At 32.7% G+C, this 22,166-nt stretch overlaps 2 protein-coding genes across 2 annotated transcripts in view; one reads left to right on the top strand and one right to left on the bottom strand.

Annotated features, from left to right (window-relative positions):
- GRIP1 (glutamate receptor interacting protein 1) overlaps positions 1-4,111 on the top strand; it is a 309,316-nt gene extending 305,205 nt beyond the window's left edge. The window contains exon 26 of the mRNA XM_051962442.1: positions 2,251-4,111. Within this exon, the coding sequence (XP_051818402.1) occupies positions 2,251-2,487 (237 nt within the window). The 3' untranslated portion in view covers positions 2,488-4,111. The remainder of the gene's footprint in view (positions 1-2,250) is intronic.
- The window catches only part of HELB (DNA helicase B), a 46,637-nt gene continuing 28,389 nt past the window's right edge, over positions 3,919-22,166 (bottom strand). The window contains exons 10-13 of the mRNA XM_051961342.1: positions 21,334-21,565; positions 20,328-20,462; positions 12,647-13,126; positions 3,919-6,336 (exon numbers count right to left, since the gene is read on the bottom strand). Of these exons, the coding sequence (XP_051817302.1) occupies positions 6,232-6,336; positions 12,647-13,126; positions 20,328-20,462; positions 21,334-21,565 (952 nt within the window). The 3' untranslated portion in view covers positions 3,919-6,231. The remainder of the gene's footprint in view (positions 6,337-12,646; positions 13,127-20,327; positions 20,463-21,333; positions 21,566-22,166) is intronic.

Below are 22,166 nucleotides of genomic sequence, written 5' to 3' on the forward strand. Positions count from 1 at the left end.
AGCAACTATAGTCAGATAATTCTTACATTGAGGTGTTTTTTAAAACCTTAAATTTTAAACGCCTTTTACTTCTAAAATAGTGCTCTTAACCTGGGGTCAATGAACTTAGTTTCAAAAAAATTATTTTGGTAACTTTATTCTAAATAGTTTCTTGACTTCCTTTGTAATTTTATATATTTTTATACATTTGAAAACATTATCCTGAGAAAAAGATCTGTAGACTTCACCCAGACAAAAAAAGGATAAGAACTCCTTCCCTTTCCAATCCTTAAAAAAAAATAATATAACTTCTTCTTCACTACCCTCTTAGTTTTTAAGCCTCCTGCACTGTGACTTCAACCCCTACCAACAATTCAAGAAACCTTTATCAAGTACCCTCAGTGTACAAGGTATTATACTAGGTATTGGAAACAATGATAAAATGAAAAACAGATCATATCCTGTCCAAGAGGGTTATATTTTAGCAGAAAGAATACAACTCAGAAAAAATTAAATAAAAGGGAATTTAGAGATGAAAGAAGCACTAATAGCTAAGGGGACTAAAAAGTTTTTCTGTAGATTTTTCCTAAGGTGAACCTTGAAAGAAGCTAAGGTTTCCTGTGAGTAGAAGTGGGGTGAGGGGAGAAAGCTTTTTCCAAATGTAGGGGAAGAACCAAGGGTAAAAACCCAAATATGGTAGATAAATTACAGTATCAAGGAAGAACAAGTAAAGTCTTAGAGAGTTTGAAGAGAGATCACAGAAAAGGCAAGGTTGTAGCCTCATTTTTAAGAGGGTTTTTTTTTGGGGGGGGGGGGGAGGAGTGCTGAGGCAATTGGGGTTAAGTGCCTTGCCTAGAGTCACACAACCAGGACATGTGTCTGAAGTCACATTTGAACTCAAGTCCTCCTGACTTGAGGACTGGTGCTCTATCCACTATACCAACTAGCTGCCCCATTTTTAAGTTTTAATAATAAAGTGAGTTTATAGTTTATACTAAAAGCAATAGGAATCACTGAAAAATCTGAGCAAAAAAATAACTTGTTCAAACCTATGTTTTATATTAGCAGCTCTGTGGAAAAAGGAGGGAATTAACTTGAATTAAGATAACCAATTATGAGTTTACTATAAGTCTAGGGAGGAAAGTGATGAGGATTTGAGTATAGAGAATGGGATGCATGGGAGAGAGTAGAGACAGAACCAATAAATATGTGAAGCCAAAGAAGGGAAGATAAACTGAGGTTGTGAATTTCAGTAATAGGAATGAATGTCAACAAATCAGGAGGAGAGAAAGGAAAATAATGAATTCTGTTGTGGACTGGTTGAATGCAAAACACCTATGAGACATCTGGAAGGAAAAGTTTAGCACCAAATCAATAATATAGGACATGTTGAACACGTAGTTTGAAGAATCATCTGCATGGGGACCATTGAATCTATGGGAACTAATAAAATCAAGACAGAAGGTGCTATAGAAAGGGAAAAGTCTCAGGTCAGAGGCATGGAAAAAATAATAATGGTTGGAGATGATGGGAAATGAATGAGGATCTAGATAAGCAAGACCAAGAAGAAGCAACCAAACAAATAAAAGAAATAGAAGGCAGCAGTGTCAAACAAAAATCAAAAGGAGAGTATCCTGGAAAGAAGAATCAATCAATTCATCAATTAACAAAAATTATATTCCATTATTAATCAGGAACTGTTCTAGTCTGTCTGTTTAGTTATCAGTACAAAGACTGAAATTCTTACCTAGAGATTAATATATACTGTATAAATATAAAATTAATAAATACATTCAATACAAAGTAATTTGGAAGGAAAGGAACTAGTAGTCAGGAGGGGGTCAAGAAAGGCTTCACAAAGAAGATGGTGTCTAAGCTGTCTTCTTAAAGAATTCTGAGAAACAGGTAAAAAGATAATGCATTCCAGGCAAAAGGGTTGGCCACTACAGAGCCCATGGAGACAGGAGACACATTGAGTGGAAACAGAGAGGAGGCCAGTTTGTCTGGATTATTGTGATATATCCAGTCAAAAGCTGACAAGATCAAAGACCATTTAATTAAGAGATTGTCAGTACCCTGGAGAGAGGGACTTACCATCACCTCTGATAATTTCTTGTCTGTATTCATAATATCCTCTCTCTTTTTTCTCCACTCCTTTTAAAATAACTTCTGGTTTCACCTCAAGGTTATATATTTGGAGTTCAACTGTGATGTCTTGTGATTCAAACAATAAGCTCAAAAATGACAGACTGGCCCTTCTTGACCTTTCAGGTTAATCACGTCCGTACAAGAGACTTTGACTGCTGCCTCGTCGTGCCCCTCATAGCAGAATCTGGCAATAAATTGGACCTGGTTATTAGCAGAAACCCCTTGGCTTCTCAGAAGGTGGTCTCAGATCAACAACGTACTTTACCTGGTGGAGAATGGGGTGACCAGAACAGAGCTTTCTTTCAACAGACTGGACATGGTGGTAGTCTGGAGGCGCGAGAACCCACTAATACATTATAGCAAAGATTTTTTTTTATAAAATGACAGAGGACAATATATACATGGTGCTAAAAAAAAAAAATCCCTTTGAGATATCTGTGACATTTGAGGCACAGATCAATCATGTGGCATTAATTGTAAAGCACAGGGACTTTTAAATGTCTCTCATGGCTCATGTTCACTATTCTTTTAAAATTGGAATTTTTCTGGTGATCACTATGATAAATGGCAGGCCAAGCCCAATGATAGAGCAAAAAAGATAGCAAAAATAGGTACATCTTTTCTTCCCTCCCATTAATAAACTAAAGGATCTTTTAAAAAGTCAATTTCATATTTTCATCATAATATGACTGGTTTTGAGAAAGGGGAAAAAAAAAACCCTCATTTTCTAAAATCTATCCTTTATGACAGTATCTTATAATTCACTTTTAAACCAGCTGGTTACTGGGTCTTAATGTAACAGAAAGCTGTATGAACAAGGCTCTTTGTAAATTTAGCTTTATTATGGGTAGTGTTTTGTGAACTCTTGGTCTGCTACAATGGGAGGGGTACAGATATGAAATTAAATTATATTAAAGTATTTCCACAAACATGCACGTAAGAGGCTATGGTAGGTGGTGGTGAAATGTATTGCCCAAGTATAGGAACAATTTTACTAGGATGTATGTTATTCCCTATGCAAGAAAATACTAAACAGGTCATGTCTTGGGACCTGTAATTTTTCTTTCTTTTCTTTTTTTTTTTTTTTTTTTTTTTTTAAAGAATGGGGTTTATTTCTTAAGTAGTTGAAAACCTCTGAAAAAGGGACTATAGGACGCTAAAAACTCAATCTGAGGGTTTTTGTTAAGTTCATTTGTTTTTCTTTTTTAAAAGCTTAAATAAATATCTGTAACAAAGAATAAAGTGTATTCAAATGAGATCAACTTAATGCCAGGCAAATCAAATTCATATCACTACATATGTTGTTTTGACAGATTGAGGGGCGTATAGCACATGTATTTAGGAATTCCACTGAAATATATTTTGTTCTGAGCCATGCCACTTATAGAGATTGTAAATACATTTTACAAAATACATTGCCAATTCCTACCACCCCTCAAAGCAATAAATGGTGACAATTGCTTCTTATCCCCTGAGCAACTGTTTTCACTTGTTCAGATATTTTGAGTAATCACCATAATCACTGTTATCTGTTAAATATAAAAACAAAATTTAACTAAATCTATATATTGACTATAGAATCTTCATTAACGAAATAGTCATTTTCTAACCCTTTTGATTTGGGTTAAAAATTCAAACACCATTTAGACAAAGTAAAATTATCTTCTTTACCCTTATTTCATGAAAAAGTTCACCTTCCTTTTGTGCACACACAAATGTTTTCCTTCATTCAACACTGCCAGGGCAAGAAAAGAAAATTTAAAGCAGAATTGTGTCTGAAAGAATCATGAGTCACTTAAATATGTATTTTTATTTGTATCAAACAAGTATTAAACTGTAAAGTATTTTTGTACAAATTTAATACTTTAATAGCATGATATTTATCGTCTATGTATGATTTGGGGGAGCTCAGAATTGTTGCAAATTTGTATGAAAAAAATCAAATTGTACACAGTGGAATAAACAATAATTTAAAAAAGACAAAGTATGACATTCAGTATAAACTAACCGAGATCTAAATCCACTTTGGTCATATTGGATAAAATACAAAACTAAGTTCCTTTACATGAATGAAGTTTAAAAACCAAGATCTTAAAATAATGCAGGACTTCTAAAATTCTAGTTCATAAAAGTATTTTATAATACAGATATCTATGGTAAACCATGAAAGTTGACCAAAAAAAAAAAAAAAAAAAGTACAACTATTGTGCTATCCCTCTTTAACAAGGATAATTTTAACCATAACAGGTTCTAGAAGTTTCCCCCCCCTTTCAATCCAATCCAAAGCGCTAAGTATTTGTAATGCAGTGCTTTTAACAACTGTTTCATAGAAGCATCTAATTACCTCATCAAATTCTATTAAAACAGACACTAAAACTATCCATATTTCTTAACTTTCTGAAAGGTTATTTGTAAATTTTACATGGAATTTAACCTATAGTTTAACTAGCAAATGGATCAAAACAAAGGAGATGATATTTAACTAAAATAATCGTGAAGTCCTGCTTTTAAGTTTTTAAAATTAAGTCAGTAAATAATTGGCGGGGGGAGGGAATTTGACTTGAAATCATTCATATGAAGGAAAAAACACAAACACTGGTACTGGAGGGTGTCCAAAGAAAAGCATATGCAGACTGGTTAAGAACTTTGATTGTCATATGAATCAAAAGAACTGAGGACTTCAAAAAACATTTATTCTGATGAAGAAAAGACTTACAGAAGACATTGAAGCTGTCTAATATCTAAATATAGGTGATGAGGTATTAGGGAATTAGCAACAAGGGGTGGAAATTGAAGAGAGGTATATTTAGACTTGTTACAAGTCAAAACATCTTAATAAATAGTTATCCAATGGACTATCTTAGGAGATAGGGAGTGCATTTCTTCTCTCTGAAGGTCTTCATAAAAAGTAGCATGAATAGTTTTGGGGTATGAAAATACCTGAAAATCTTCTACCTTCTCTGCAGAGAAGATTTCTTCAGATATATGCTTGACTTGATGGATTCTTGGGGGCAATTATTTCTTCCAACTCAGATACTACAAAACAGTATGAGATGGCTGCTAAAAATGCTAATGTAATCTAAGGCTTCATTTATAGAAGTAAATTTATAAGAGCAAAAGCAAGATCTACTCTGTTTATCCACAGAGTAAATCTAAATATAGGAATGAAGAAAAACAGTTACAGCTATCTCAAAGTTGAATTGTGCCATCTTGGTTCCCATTATTTAAGATCTTCAAGCAAAAGACTGAATAATAATGACCACTTGGAGAGTGTAATGGAAGGAATTTCTGTTTCAATATGACTTAGATTAGAACTTGCCAAAATTAGATTTGACTAACAATAGAATGAGTTGTCTTACAAAACAGTTCCTTGTCCCTAAAAAACCACTGATTTATGATACGGTAGAAGGGATTTTTGCATTAAGCTATAGTTTAGAAGGGATAATAAAATTCGCTTCAAATTATATTCTATTATTGTAAACTGGTTAAAATTCAAACCATTTCTTTTCTGCATTTTTTTATTCTTTTAATAAAACATTTTTAAATGATATATAATACACTATTGTACCATATAGTCAAATACTTTTTTTTTTAAAGAAATGTTTTTAAAAATTTGTTTATCCATTTATTCAATGTTCATGTTCCATATGAATAGCTTTTCTAATGCCATACTGGCTTTTCCCCAATATGTTTTTGAGATTACCTCCTTTTAGACTGTCAGTTGAAGGCTACCAAGTGTATATAAACTAAACTGTATTATTTGCCTAAATATAACAGTCTCAGAGGTAAAAATACATTTGGGATGGAAGAAGATCTTAAAATGAATTCTAAAACCTTACGTCAAAACATTTCTTAAACACCATTTTGGGTGCTGTCTTTAGGCACACTTTGGAGTCTGTTTTGTTTTACCTAAAAATAAAATTACCCACAGGTTGATCTCTTCTCGATTTACCAGTCTTGGCTCTAAAAGACTTATCCACCTGCAGAAGATAGTTAGCTACTATATTCCACTTTTGTCAATTTCACCATCATAGAAGACACTGTTATATATTTTCTTGTCAAAGACAAAAATACGTCATCATAATCATTCTATTCAGTCAGAAATTAAATTCCATCTCTGTTTGCAGTGTTGAAGAGCTGCTTGGGAGTCAAGCTATTCAGGGTCATATTTTGAAGTCTGGCAGATACAAGTGGAGATGTCTGTTCCATCTGTCAAAATTTTAAAAAACATGTTAATGCCACTGAAGTTAAACCATCTTGCTATATTTACTAACTTAGAAGATCAGAAAATGTGATTTTTTTCCCCCTTTCACTCTTCTAAGTAATCCTAACAGCCTAATCCTTTAAAGTTGTGGGCTAAAACTAATTGCTAGAAACCAAGATAGAGGTCTTAATACTGTTTAATAAGCTGACCACGGATATAAGTCATCATCTACAATTTTTTCTCACACAAGTGCAAACAATTTCTAAACATACATTCCTAGTATGTGAACATATTTATAAGTAAAATGTTACACAAAAATACAAGTACTTGCATTTATGACCTTTATAAAATATATACAAGAAATAGAAATGACAAGAAAGGTGAAAAATATAAGACCAATATTTTAAACCTATTTATTAAATAGATAAATAAATAAAAATTAAATTAAAACCCTTTTGCTTTCATTAAAATGTCAGTAATGTTTAGCAAAAGCAATGTGATTCATATACTTCATCAATTTAGAAAATTTTCTCTATATCTTGGGGGACAGGGCAATTACAAATAATTATTTTAGTACTTTCTTTAATTTGATCAAAGTATCATATTAGCCAAAAAAGGTGAATAACTACTCTTTAGATACTTTATTATTGAAAAATAAACACAATAATCAAATAAGGCCATAATAATCAGGGAACATAACAGCTTTGCGTCAGTAGTCATGTTTCTGTGCATGTATACTCATCATACACAATACAAAAGTAAAAGCAAATGGTCTGAATCCTGAATAGTGCTATAACATAAGTATGATTTTTTTAGAAGAGTGATGATGAATCATGTTTCCTACCTTCCAGAAAGACAATGGCCAGAGATAGAGAAAAAGATATATTTTCAGATTAAGACAAATATGTTGATTTACTTTGCTTAACTACACTTGTTACAAGGGATGCCTTCTCTTAAGAGAAGGAAGAACTGAAAAAAATAGACACTAATAGCTGCTTAAAAAAAAAAAAAGAAAATCAATGAAAATTTAATAACATACAAATGAGAGCAGAAAAAAGGTTCAGAAGAGGACATTGATGAACAGGACAGTGTTGCTACTACTATGCTACCAGCTTTAATATACATTTAAAAAAGAAACAAACCTTAAGCTTTCTGTAAAAGAAATGTACAGTTTTATATAAAACTCTGCTTTTCTAATCTTTGTGTATAGAAATGTTCTGACCTTTGTCAAATTCACAATAAGAAATGATAAAACTTAAGATAAATATGGCATGAAAGATATCTCCCTAAAAATAGATGTTATGAGCAAATTTAATATTTGTAAAGAAAAAAAGTTGAATTATGGCAAATATTGATAGCTCAATTATATTTCTTTGAAGGAGACTCACTACAAGCTTAGTTTCAATTTTTAGCAGTACTGTAAACAATTAAAATACCCTAAAATTTAGGGTAAAAACATCATGTTGGTAAAAACACCTTGATTTACAAATTTTAAGAAATTACTTTCATGATAGAGAAAAACCTGTCATGAAAGTAAACCTATCATCTGAAAAACTAGTAACTCAATCATAATAGAGTACTCTAAAAAATAATTATTCCTGTTTTTCATTCCTAAAATCTAATTTAAAAGTAAAACACTCTACCAAATACCTAAAGCTTTTACTTAGCTATGATAAGAATATAGCTATGGTAAGAATTTTTTCAATGAATTTTAAAAAAATTAACCTGCAGGAAATAATAGCTAACATTTATATAATTCTTTAAGAAAATTTACAAAGGGATTTAGATTTAAGTCATTTGATCCTCACAACAACTGCATGATATAATTGCTATCAGTAACCTAATTTTATAGATAAAAAGTCTGAGATTCTGAGTAGTTCAATGACAATTTCCCAAGATCACACAGCTATTAAGTGTCTGAAGTAGAATTTAAACTTAGATCTTCTTGATTCCCAAGTTTAGCATTCTATCTACTATGAACCATCAATCATACATCAAGATGAATAAATTCAAAGTAATTGGTCACTTTAGGAAGCGGTACCTATATTTCAATCATTATCACCATTTTTCAAAACATTTTGGGAATTTCTCGTTAAAAAAAAATTCTTTAAAAGACTATATTAAAAGCTCAATTCTGAGGAAAATCAGTATTATTAAACTAATTTGTCTGCCTTACATTTTTAAAATATGCCTGCCTGGAATCTTCTTTAAAAAATTAACCAGTCTTCAGTGGACAAAGATCTGCCACCAGTAAGACTATTCAAAAAATTATCTTTAAAAAAAAATTCAGATTTTTACAATAAATGATGGGGTGTGTGTGTGTGTGTACTATAGGTAAAGGAGATAATTCCCAAAACATTACCCAATTATTTTGAGCAATGGCTGCATCACGGGAATGATTGTTTCTGTCCTCTTCCCAAAGTATTTTGAGTAGAGCAACATTTATTTGATGTATAATTTCTTATATGTTTCTTTAAAGGCCATTTTAATTCCTGTGTATTCATACTTTATATTCATTCATTCACTCACTCAACAAACTGACATGAGGGGGTGTTGTTATTTTAATGTCCAATATTGTGTTCATTATCATATCAAATACAACCAGTGATAAGATGAAAATACATTTACAGTCTTTTCCCCACAAGAATCTTAAAGTCTACTGATAATCACAAAAAATATTTTTATTTAATATTTTATTTTTTTCTCCAATTACATGTAAAAAAATTAATATTTATTTTGACTTCCAGATTTTCTCCCTTTCTTTCTTCCCACACCCCCCATTGAAAAGACACATGAATCACAAATTTTGTCAAGATGAGTGAATTCTAATTTTACTTGACTATACCAAAGAAGAAAAAAAATCAATATGGGCTATACAGATCAGGGAAAGATTCAAAAACCAAAAAGATCTTTTATTGGGACTCAAAGAATGGAAATGATACCTAAGTACTGACAATTTTTGAGTCAGTGAGTGTTATGATCATATTTTTAAGTAAGCCTAACCTGACAGAACAAAGAAATGAGATTAGAGGAGAGAGTGAACAGAAGTAAAAAGGCCAACTGGGTAAAAACTGTACAGGACCAGATTTAGGCTCAATATATGGGGAAAAATTCTAATAATCAGAACTGCCCCAAAATGTAAGTTGTACCTCCAGAAGTAGCAGGTTTCTTTTTACTAATGGTTTTGGGTGGAAAGAAGATGATTATTTATCAAGGATGCTGGATACATTATTTCTTCCAGCTCTGAGATTCTGTCAATCTTTTCAAGTCCAGGTATCACATAATTAAGGTCTGACAGAGTTGTACCAATAAAAATAGGAGAGTAGAGAATGACATATCAAATGTATACTTAACAGACATATATACATATATATACACACACACACACACACACAAATACATGTGTAGTATGTATAGGAACTCAATAATAATTTTATGATCTCAAAAATGTATAATTGAAAGTGATAAAACAAGGCAGTCAGGAAATGGACTTGCTTCTATGCATGGATTTTTTTTTTTTCCTCATAGGATCAGAGACAGAGCTGGAAGAATTTTAAACTTTATTTAATCCACACCCTTCATTTTATAGATTAAACATAGAATTCTCAGAGAGGTTAAATGATCTGTTAAGGGATAGTTAAAAGAATCTCAACTCCAAGTCTATGACTTCATTCTTCATTGTTCTTTCACAGTCAAGTTCTTTTCACAGTGGATTATTTATGTATAGATGACTAGAAGGCAGTTGGGAGATACAAACTTGAAGTTGAAATGCAGGGTTAAAAATATAAGGACTTGGATAGTGTCATTATAGAGGTGAGAATTATGAGAAGACAACAGACCCTCAAAGGAGACCAAGGGAATATTGAAATAAAGAAGAGAAGATGGAGCACTGAACCTTGAGAAAGTCTGGATTACAGGATGAAAGAAACAACTGGAGTGTGACCATAAGCAATAGAGAAGCAGTGAATCAGGCTACTCTAATCACCAAAGCCAAAAAAGAATGCAAGAAAGTGGGTAGCTAGATAGATAGCTCAGTGGATAAAGCACCAGACCCTTAAGACAGGAAGATCTGAGTTCAAATCCTGTCTCAGGCAAGTCACTTAACTCCAATTACCTTACCAAAAAGAAAGATTTGGATTTAGCTAGAAGACCCTGAAGAGAACACTTATCAACATAATTATAGGAAACAAAAATTCGTCAAAATAACAAAAGTCAGAGAATCAATGATCAGAGCAGAGAAGGGAAAGTATTCCAGGCATGAGGAACAGACAGAGAAAAAAATGGAGGTGAGAAATAGAATTTCTTATTCATGTTTCAGTCAGGAGGCCAGTATTACTACATCAAAGAGTATGTGGTAAGGGCTGAAGACTGGAAAGGCAGGAGGAAAAGTTATCAAGGACTTTGAATGCCCAACTAGAGTTTTACTAAGTAGAGGGAATGATATGATCAGACCTATGTGTTAGGAAAAGTACTTTAGTGGCAAAATGAAGTTATGTAATGGAGTGAGGTGACAGTTGAGGCAGCCAATACAGGTATGAGGTGATGAGAGTCTGCACTAGATCGGTGGCAATGTTAAAAAAGAGAGAAAGGAGCATATCTGAGAGATGCTGGAAAGGTAAAATTGATAAGCCTTGACAAACAGCTTGGATAACAGAGGGAGTGGGAGTGAAAGGTAGGAAAAGAATCCAGGATTACTCCTAGTATGAATCTGAAGGACTGGAAGGATAGTATTATCCTCTATAATAATAAATAAGGTAGGAATGGAGGAGAGTTCAGGGGAAAAGATAATCAGGTCTTAATGAGTTTAAGATATCTACTGGAAATCAAGCTAGAAATATCTGAAAAGAAGTTAAAGATTTGAGAATAGAAGCCAAAAAAATAGATTGGAAATAGATTTGGTATGGAAAATGCCAAATGCATGCAGAGAGAAAACTATAAAGACTGAATGTGGATCCAAGCATAATTATTTTCACTTTTTATCTGTTTTTCTCTTATGGTTTTTTCCCTTTTGTTTTGATTTTTTTTTTTTTTGCACAACATGACAAATATGGAAATATGTTTAAAAGAATTACACATATTTAATCTGCATCAGATTACTTACTATCTTGGGAAAACAGGAGTCAAGGGAAGGAGAAAGAAAAATCTGGAACAGTCTTATAAAGTCTTATAGAAAGGGATGTTGAACACTATTTTTACATGTATTTTAAAAAAATAAAATGATAATGAAAATTTTTTTTAAAAAATAGATTGGGAAAAGAAAGATCTTGGAATCATCAACATAAAGCATAAAGATGATAATTAAATCCAAGGGAGGCGAGATCATGAAGTGAAATAATATAGAAGAAGAGAAAACAACTCAGGACAGAACTCTGAGGGGACACCTAGTATTAGAGGGCATGATCTGGACAAGGATTCCACAAAGAAGACAGAGGAATAGTCAGAAAGTTAGGAAAAACCCCAGGGGAGAAAATTTTCTCAAAAATTTAGAAGACAGGACCAAGGAGCAAATGACTGACAGCTTCAAAGGCTGCAAAGAAGTCAAGGAGAACATGGAGTAAAAACTTGCAGAGCAGTTGCCATGTTGCTTTAGTAAAGGAAGTTCCCACATTTGAAAGCAAATTAATGAAATCACAGCTAGGTGCCAAACAAATAAAAGCAGCAACAACAAAGAAGGAAGGAACACACTTTTCCCCTCACATTTTTCCTTTATACTCCAATACTATAAAGAAAACTCTTCAATGTGAAAACTCCCTCTACTAATGTAGTTTCACAAATTTTCTGTATTTATAGCCTCAGAGTATTTATCCCATTCAGGCATCCATCAGAACACCAGAGTCCAGAATGCCAGGGCTTATGAACATACCCTCTGCCAATATTTACATAGTATGTGTCAAAGGAAGGACTTAGACCCAACTCTCTTTAAATCCAAAGCTATTCACTATACTATGCTTAGTTTCCTCGATATTTCAATTATTTTCTAATTTCTAATTCCTACTTCCAGGCCCAGTTTTACTTATCTGATACCATAATTAACATGTGGATAGCTAGGTATTTTAGTGGATATAGTTCAAATCTGACCTCAGACTCTTCTTAGCTGTGTGAACTTGGGCAAGTTACTTATCCATATTTGCCTCTGTTTCCCATTTATAAAAGCTAGAGAAGGAAATGGTGAATCTTTGCCAAATAAATCCCAAATGGGGTCAATGAATGGTCAGAGTAATTGAAACAACTAAACAACATAATTAACATAAAATGTACATTTATAAGAGCAGTAAAAGTAGTCAAAACAAAAGCCTAAAGTAACAGGCCTCTTACCAGAAGTAATTTGTTCGGACTTTCAAAGTCATTTGTGGTACTTCTCTTTGTTCCTCTCAAGTCTGATGTATCTTCTTCCTCATCATTTTCCACAGATGAAACCAATTTCTCTCCTCTACTTGTAATTGATGTCACATCCTTATCTACAGAGCCATGTATTTTAATAAAAGTATTTTCACCAGTTTCAGCTAATGGACTTGCTGAAGGTTGGGAGCTGTATTCTTTACTTTGTCCATAGTTTTTGGAAGGGAATGATATTTCTGCTGGAAATGTATAACTATCAGCAAAATTTCTTTGCAAGAAATGTTTTAAACGAGTTTTTCTGGGAAAACTATTTTGTTTAACTGCTTTCTGGAGTTGGGACTCTTCTGCTATAATATACACTCGAGAGCGACCTCGAGTTATAGCTGTATAAACATGCTGCCAGTGTTGTCGACCAGCTTTTCCAGTGACATAAACTACTGTATCTTCTTCTGATCCCTGGGGGGAAAAAGTGATTTTTTTTTTTTCATTTAAAAATCATTATAACTGTCAGGGCCAAAATGGCAGAGTTAGAAAGAAACTTGCAGGAAGCCCTCCCAAGTTTTCCAACAAAGAACCAAAAAAACAAAACAAAAACCCTCATCAAATCCAATATACCAGCAGGGAAATAACATAACAGTACTGAGGTGAAGGGGAACCTAATAAACAGTGACAAACTATATCCCAAAGAACCTGCAGTGAGTATTAAGCCCCAGGACCATCTAGCAGAGAGGCCCTGCTTCTATAGCAAGGCAGCAGAAAGACCTCACCCATGAAGCAGGCCAGAAGCAAGATCCTAACCCCAAGGCATGTCAGGAGGGAGCCCCCTCCTCATCACCGCCTTCCAGTACAAGCCAGCAGCAAGATTCTTGGCACTAGAAGCTTGGGACAATGCAGGAAAAGAGCCAAATTCTTATAAAATTACAAAGCCACAAAACAGACAGTTAAAAAATGAGCAAAAAACCAAACTAAAACTCAAAATATAGAAAATTACTATGATAGAGAAATGATCAAGAAACAAACTAAGAAGGGAACAATAGTATTTTTTCAGGCATTGCATATAGTCATTTTATACTATATAAATTTATATTAATGTAAATTTGTCTCAGGATAAAAAAAAAAAAAAAAACGCCAACTCCGGGAAGAGCTCAAAAAAGGTTTTAAAAAACAAATCCAAAAAGTAGAAGAAAAATTAGAGGAAAAATTAAAGTAATACAAAAGAATTATGAAAAAAGTTAACAAAGAAATGCAAAAAAATGAAAAAAGAAGGTACAAAAATCTCACTGAAGAAAATTTCTTAAAAATTGAAATTTGGGGGGACAGCTAGGTGGCGCAGTGGATAGAGCACCAGCCCTGAAGTCAGGAAGACCTGAGTTCAAATGTGACCTCAGACACTTAACACTTTCTAGCTGGGTGACCCTGAGCAAATCACTTAACCCCAATTGCCTCAGCATAAAAAAAAAACAATTGAAATTGACTAAGTCAAAGCTAATGATTCCAGGAGAGGACAAAGAAAAGAAAGAAGATGTGAAATTTTTCATTGGGAAACAATTGACCTGGAAAATACATCCAAGAGAGATAATTTAAGAATTATTAGGCTACCTGAAAGAAAAAGAAAAAAAAAAGCTTGAACATATTTCAAGAAATTAAACCAGAAGACAAAATTGAAATTAAAAGGATCCATCAATCACCACTTAAAAAACATCTCAAAATAAAAACTCAGGAGTGTTATAGGCAAAGACCAGAATTCCCACATCAACAAGTAAATACTACAAACAGCAGAAATAATTCAGACATTATGGAGTCACGGTCAAGATTACACAGAATTTAGCAACTTCTAAACTGGAGGGCTTAGAATGATATTCTGGCAGGAAAAGGAACTACGATTACAACCAAGAATTATCTACCTAGCAAAACTGAATATAAGCTTTCGAGGGGGAAAAAACCCAGATATTTAATGAAAGAGGACTTCCCAAAAATTCCTAATTAAAAGAGCAGAGATAAATTAAAAAAAAAAATTGATTTCCAAATACAAGATTCAAGAGAAACATAAAGCAAAAAAGAACCTAGAAAGAAAAATAAGAGATTCAATAAAGTTAAACTTATTTATATTCTTACAGTGTAAAATAAAATTTGTAACTCTTAAGAACTTAATCATTGTAAAAACAATTAAAAGGAATATATAAAGACAGAGGATATAGTTGTGAGTTGACTATGAAAGGATAATATATATTCTTTTTTTTAATTTTATAATAACTTTATATTGACAGAATCCATGCCAGGGTAATTTTTTTACAACATTATCCCTTGCACTCGCTTCTGTTCCGATTTTTCCCCTCCCTCCCTCCACCCCCTCCCCTAGATGGCAAGCAGTCCTATATATGTTAAATATGTTGCAGTATATCCTAGATACAATATATGTGTGCAGAACCGAGCAGTTCTCTTGTTGCACAGGGAGAATTGGATTCAGAAGGTAAAAACAACTCGGAAAGAAAAACAAAAATGCAAATAGTTCACATTCGTTTCCCAGTGTTCTTTCTTTGGGTGTAGCTGCTTCTGTCCATCATTTTTCAATTGAAACTGAGTCTTTGTCAAAGAAATCCACTTCCATCAGAATACATCCTCACACAATATCATTGTCGAAGTGTAAAGTAATCTCCTGGTTCTGCTCATTTCACTTAGCATCAGTTCATGTAAGTCTCTCCAAGCCTCTCTATATTCATCCTGCTGGCCATTTCTTATAGAACAATAATAATCCATAACATTCATATACCACAATTTACCCAGCCATTCTCCAATTGATGGGCATCCATTCAATTTCCAGTTTCTAGCCACTACAAACAGGGCTGCCACAAACATTTTGGCACATACAGGTCCCTTTATGAAAGGATAATATAAAAAAATTTATGGGGTTACAAAGAAGATTACAATGAGCAAAGAGAGAATTATAAAACAGAATAGGGTAAATTAATATCACATAAAAAAGAAATGAAACAGCTATTGCAGTCAAGGGGAAGATGGGGAGTGGGACCTATGGTGCTTGAACCTTTATTTCAGCTAATTTTTGTGTGGAATAGAGAGAGAAGGTGAAGAACTTACAGGAATATGTGAATTCTTTTTCTGTATTTTAATTTCATTATTTCTGTGTTTCCCCTATGACCTGTATAATATGTGCAGGCTCATATTTACTTGAGCCTTGGCCAGCTATAAACATATTTACTTAACCTGAGCTGATGGCATTTATCAGTATTTGACATTTATCGATATTTAGTCTATTAGCTTGGCCACTATCTGTTTAATTATCTGAAGCCTGAAGACTTGATTTTGTGTTTCCTAGAAATCAGGTGATTTGGGGGAAACAGAAACCTTCCATTATCTCTCCAGATAGCAACAACCAATTAGATGCCTCCCCCTCCCCCTCCCCCTCCCCTTCTCAATGCTCTCTTACTTGTGATGTAATGGTTTGTATAAAAGCTGTATATCCTTACTACTTTTTTAGCCCTCTTACCATGAGCTTTCTCTTTCCCTTATTTCATGATGGGACAGCTCATCCTCTGGAGGTTTAATAAACAACCTTTCTGCTTTCTACTGAGTGATCTCTGAGTAGTCATTTTGGGTAAGGGTCTTCTATATCCCACACATTTTGATTAAAGTAGGGTGGGAATAACATACATTCAATTAAAAATAGATCTCTATCTTACCTTACAGGAAAGTAAAAAAGGGATTAGGGAAAGGGAAGGGAAGGAGAGGGACTGATAAAAGGAAAGACAGATTGAAGAAGCAGTGATTACAAGTAAAAGACTTCTAAGGAGAGTAAAAAGAGAAAGATAAACAAGGAAAATAGGATGGAGAAAAATACATGGTTAGTTATCAAAACTGTAAATATGAATGGGATAAACTCATCCATAAAATAGAAGCAGACAGTAGAATACATTATAAACTATAATCTTGCAATATGCTGTTTACAAGAAATATATCTGAAGCACAGAGATACACACAGAGTAATAGTAAGGGGCAGGAGTATAATCTATTATGCTTTAGCTGAAGAAAAAAAAAAAGCAGGGGAAGCAATCATGATCTCTTAAAAAGCAAAAGTAAAAATGTTCTAATTAAAAAAGATAAAGAAAGGGAAACTACATCTTGCTAAACAAACAAAAAGACCATAGTCAATGTAATATCAATACTAAACACATATGCACCAAATAATGTAACAGCTCAATTTAAAATTGAAATTAAATGAGTTAAGGGAGGAAATACACAATAAAATTATATTAAAAGGTATCCTCAACTTTCCCATCAGAGCTAGGTAAAAAAAAAAAGAAAAGAGTTGAGATAAATAGAATGTTTTTAAAAGTCAAGTATGATACATCTCTACAGGGAAAACTGCAGGGGAAAGGAAAGGAATATACCTTTTTCTCAGCTGTACCTTTTACCTACACAGAAACTGACCATGTATTAGGACATAAAAACCTTACGATCAAATGCAAAAAAGCAGAAATATTAAGTGCAGCCTTTTCAAAATCATAATATAGTAAAAATTATATCCAATTAAAAGGCAGGGGAAATACAGATTAAAAATTAATTAGAAATTATATAATATAATCCTAAAAAAAAAATAGGTGGGTCAAACAACAAAGCAGAAAAATAATCAATTTCATTAAAGAAAATGAAAACAATGAAACAACATACCAAAATTCATGGAATGCAGCCAAAGCAATAGTTAGGGGAAATTTTTATGTCTCTAAATGCTTTTATCAATAAAATTTTAAGAGGTCAATGAATTGGGCACAAAACTAAAAAAAAAATCTAGAAAAGGAACAAATTAAAAATCTCCAATTAAACACCAAATTGGAAATCCTAAAAATCAAAGGAGATTAATAAAATTGAAGATATTAATTGATCAAAGATGGACAGAAGCAGCTACACCCAAAGAAAGAACACTGGGAAATGAATATAAACTGCTCGCATTTTTGTTTTTCTTCCCAGGTTATTTATACCTTCTGTATTCAATTCTCCCTGTGCAACAAGAAAACTGTTCGGTTCTGCACACATATATTGTATCTAGGATATATTGTAATCTATTTAACATGTAAAGGACTGCTTGCCATCTAGGGGAGGGGGTGGAGGGAAGGAGGGGAAAAATCGGAACAGAAGTGAATGCAAGGGATAATGCTGTAAAAAAATTACCCTGGCATGGGTTCTATCAATAAAAAGTTATTTTAAAAAAATAAAATAAAATAAAAATAAAATTGAAGGCAAGCTAGTTTTATGGTGAGGAAAAAAAACAATAAAAAAATAGACAAATCACTAGTTAATTTTAAAATTGAAAAAAGAAAACCAAGTTACTAGTATTAAAAAAAAAAAGGTAAATTCACTACCAATGAAGAGGAAACTAAAGCAAACATAAGAAGCTATCTTTCCCAGTTATATGACAGTAAGTCTGCCAATCTAAGAAAAACAGATAAATGTGAACAAAAATTAAATTGCCCAGATTAACATTAGAGGAAGTAGAATGCTTAAGTAACCCAATCTTAGAAAAATAAATTGAACAAGCTATCAATGAACTCCCTACGAAAGAATTCACAGGGCAAATGTCAAGAGAATAAATGGAAAAAAAAAAAAAAAAAGTAAAGAAAGTGGGCCTAACCATACCAGATTTAAAACTATACTATAAAATGGCAATGAACAAAAACACTTGGCATTGGCTAAGAAAAAGAGTGGTGGATCAGTGGAATGGGTTAGGTACAGAAGACACAGCACTCAATGATGATAGTAACCTATTGTTAGAAAGATCCAAAGACTCCAGATTTTGGGATTAAAAACTCACTATTTGAAAAAAACTGCTGGGAAAACTAGAAAACAATTTAGCAGAAACTAGGCATAGAACAACATCTCACATCCTATACCAAGGTAAGGTCAAAATGACTACATGATTAGGCAAGAAAAGTGATGATAATATGAGAAAATTTTTAAAGCTAGGAATAGTTAACCTGTCATTTCTATGGAGAAGGGAGAAAATTATGACCAAACAAGAAATCGAGAACATTATGAAATGCAAAAGACATAATTTTGATTATATTAAATTTAAAAGGGTTTGCACAAACAAAATCATTGCAACTAAGACTAAAAGGAATGTAGAAAGCTGGAAAACAAGTTTTACAGCCAGTGTTTTTGATAAAATTTTGTTTCTACAATATATATAGATCAAATCTTAAGAATATAGGTTATTCATCAACTGATGAATGCTCCATGGATATGAAGAGACAGCTTTCAGATGAAGAAATTAAAGCTATCTATAATCATATGAAAAAATTCTCTTTTGATTAAAGAAATGCAAATTAAAACAACTGAGGTTACACTTCACACCTATCAGATTTAGCTAAGATGACAGAAAAAGAAAAGGACAAACATTGGAGGGGGGTATGGGAAAATGATCCAAATATTCTGAAAAGCAATTTGAAACTATGTCCAAAGAGCTATAAAATGAAAATAGCCTTTGATCCAGCAATACCACTACTCTGTATTCCAAAGAAATCATAAAAAAGGGAAAAGGACTCACGTATAAAAATATTTACAGCAGCTCTCTTAGTCATGGCAGAGAACTGAAAATCAAAGGGATGCCCATCAACTAAGTAATGGCTGAACATGTTGTGGTAAGTGAATATAATGGAGTACTATTGCACTATGAGAAATGAGCAACCAAAAAATCTGGAAAGACTTACATGAACATAGTGAAATGAGCACAAATAAGAGAATATTGTATACAGTTAACAGCAACATTGTGTTATGATCAACTTTGGTAGACTTTTGTCTTCTCAGCAACATAGTGCCAAAACAATAATAAAAGACTTGTGAAGAAAAATGTCATGGATATTCAGAGAACTATGGAGTCTGGTTGAAGACTGAAGCTACTTTTTTCAGTTTTTTAAATTTGTTTTTTGTTTTTTTCTTTCTTGTGATTTTTCCCTTTATTTCTGATTCTTCACAACATGACTAATATATAAAAATATTTAACATGTTTGTACATGTATAGCCTATATTAGACTGTTTGCCATCTTGGGGAGTAGGGAAGGAAAAGCTGGGGAAAAGATTTTACAAAATTTTGCAAAAATGAAAGATAGGATAAAGAAGGAGAACCTGCTGTGCCTTGAGGCACAGCAAAAGGTTAATGAAAATGCACTTGGAAAATGGAATATCTCATTCAAAAAACAAAAAGGCCAGTGCCACTGGTTCACAAGTCGTTGGAAAGAAATGAGGTATAAGAAGCCTGAGAAGACAGGAGGAGACCTCTGTTTCAGATCAACACAGTAAAATCAACCTGGATTTTCTGTGTAAAAAAGCCTCATCTCCTCATTAATATACCCCATATCTAGCTGCTAAATTGACACATTAGCAACAAAGCCTCTAACCCAGAAAGAGATAATGTTTTTAAAAGTGTAGAACAATAAGTGAAGTTACAAATTCATAGCAATTTATAAGCAAAATGATCATTAAATTTAAAGTGCTACTATCAAACCAAAGAGAAAAGAAACAAGTCTGCTATGGTATTTACTTTTAAAGTAATTCTAAGACACAAGTTACCACAACACATACTACAACTATGTCCCATGCCACTTTATCAAATAGCTTGCATATGTATGCAAGCAAATAGCTTTCTTACCTGAAATGTATGAATTGTTCTTGCCCAAGCATGCCTAATATGGCAAAAATTCATTAGTTTTTTGAAGTCTACAGTAACCTCCAAACCAGCCATATTATTAATAGTCAAAAATCTTCCATTTTCATTTTGCACATCCTATAAGCAAAGAGAGCACTTAGACACAAACTTCACCTTAATAATATATGACATAAGATAAAATTCAAGTCATAAGAGAATATTTTCTAGTTAAATTTATGCAATAAGTTCAATAAACAAATAGCAAGTTTATACTAAATAGTTTTAACCCAAAAAGAAATTTTATTGACAATTTTACCTGACTTTTCTACTAATCTGAAGGGCATAAAGTTAATTTTTAACATCTTGAATAACTTCAACAGTAGCTTTGCAAAGTAACTATTTTTCCAGACTGATTTTTTTCAATACAATTTAGTCACCTGTACTCTCAGCTTCTTAAAGTATGGTTTGTGACCCCACACGGGGATCTCATAACTGAATGTTGAGTGTAGTGAAATTATGACTTATTATCAGTAAATATGTGATTTGCATTCCTATTTTATATACCTATATAACAGGAGTCACGTAAAAATTTCTTGGGCAAAAAAAAGCCTTGATCTATATAATCATCCAATTTAATGTTCATCAGATTGTAAATTTAAAGTTCAAAGGATCATATAGAGGTCATTCAGTCTAATTCTTTCATTCTACTGATGTGAAAATCATGATTCAGAAAGGTTATGTTACTTGCCCAACAATCAACCACCTAACAATTGTGAAAATATCAACTTTAGAACCACAAAATAAATTTTCTAAAATTGAGTCATTTCTTATTTTTCACTTGCTTTCTCTGCTTAAAAGTGGGAATCTGCTAGGAAAAAAAGGATGCAAAATTCCAAATTTTTACTTTGCTTCCTTGACCTATCCAAATTTTGAGTATGTTACATTAATGAATAAAAGAAAAAAACATTCTAGGAAGTAGAAAAGACATGATTCTCTTTTTACCACATACATTTGTTATGAAAAATATCTCTCCGTTGCATAATCGAATGTCATTTTCAGAACCATGGGATTTCTTGGATTTTTTACTATGATAAGAAGCTTCAAGATCTTCAATGTGGTCCAACTCTAAATTTTCATTTTGAAGGCTATTAGAAGTTTGAGGGAGTAAGTCTGAGAGGTAAGCATTCCTGGTACAACAGATTTTATCATCTTTTTGGAAGATAAATCTACCTTTATGATTTCTGCGTTGGGAAGAAAGAGAGATTAGAAATAGCACAAATGTTAACAAGCACACCTTTTTCTTTTCCTATTCAATTATCTACATGCTTTTAATTTAACTTTTTTCCAACTATTTACCCTGCAAGAAAACACTGTCTATTAGGAATAACAAGAGATTAAATTCCTATAAACCTAAAGATGTCAATCACACAGAGCTTATAAAGGACATTTGCCCGTCCTCTCCATGTAGGAACAGAATGGCTACGCAGAACCTGTTTTCCGTTACAAACAAATGTATTCTATAGCACCTTTTTTCCAAATATCCCTCATGCTTCTCTTTGTCTATTAAACAGGAAAAAGAGTACTTCAGCAAAATCAACACAACACCCATATGTGAAAATATATGTAATATTTCATATTTACAGTCTACATGTGTACAGTCCTCTACAAGGAGGAGACAAAGTTATATTTTCTCATTTCTTCTGAAGAACCAAGTTTCATCATTATAATTACAGAACATTTAGTTTCTTTTTGTTCTTTCCATTTGATTATTGCAATCATTCTATAAAATGTTTCTCTGAATAAATGAAAAAAAATTTTCTCCGATTACTTCAATCTACATCT

The sequence above is a fragment of the Antechinus flavipes genome, chromosome 5 (genome assembly GCF_016432865.1).
Source record: "Antechinus flavipes isolate AdamAnt ecotype Samford, QLD, Australia chromosome 5, AdamAnt_v2, whole genome shotgun sequence".
Taxonomy (NCBI): domain Eukaryota; kingdom Metazoa; phylum Chordata; class Mammalia; order Dasyuromorphia; family Dasyuridae; genus Antechinus; species Antechinus flavipes.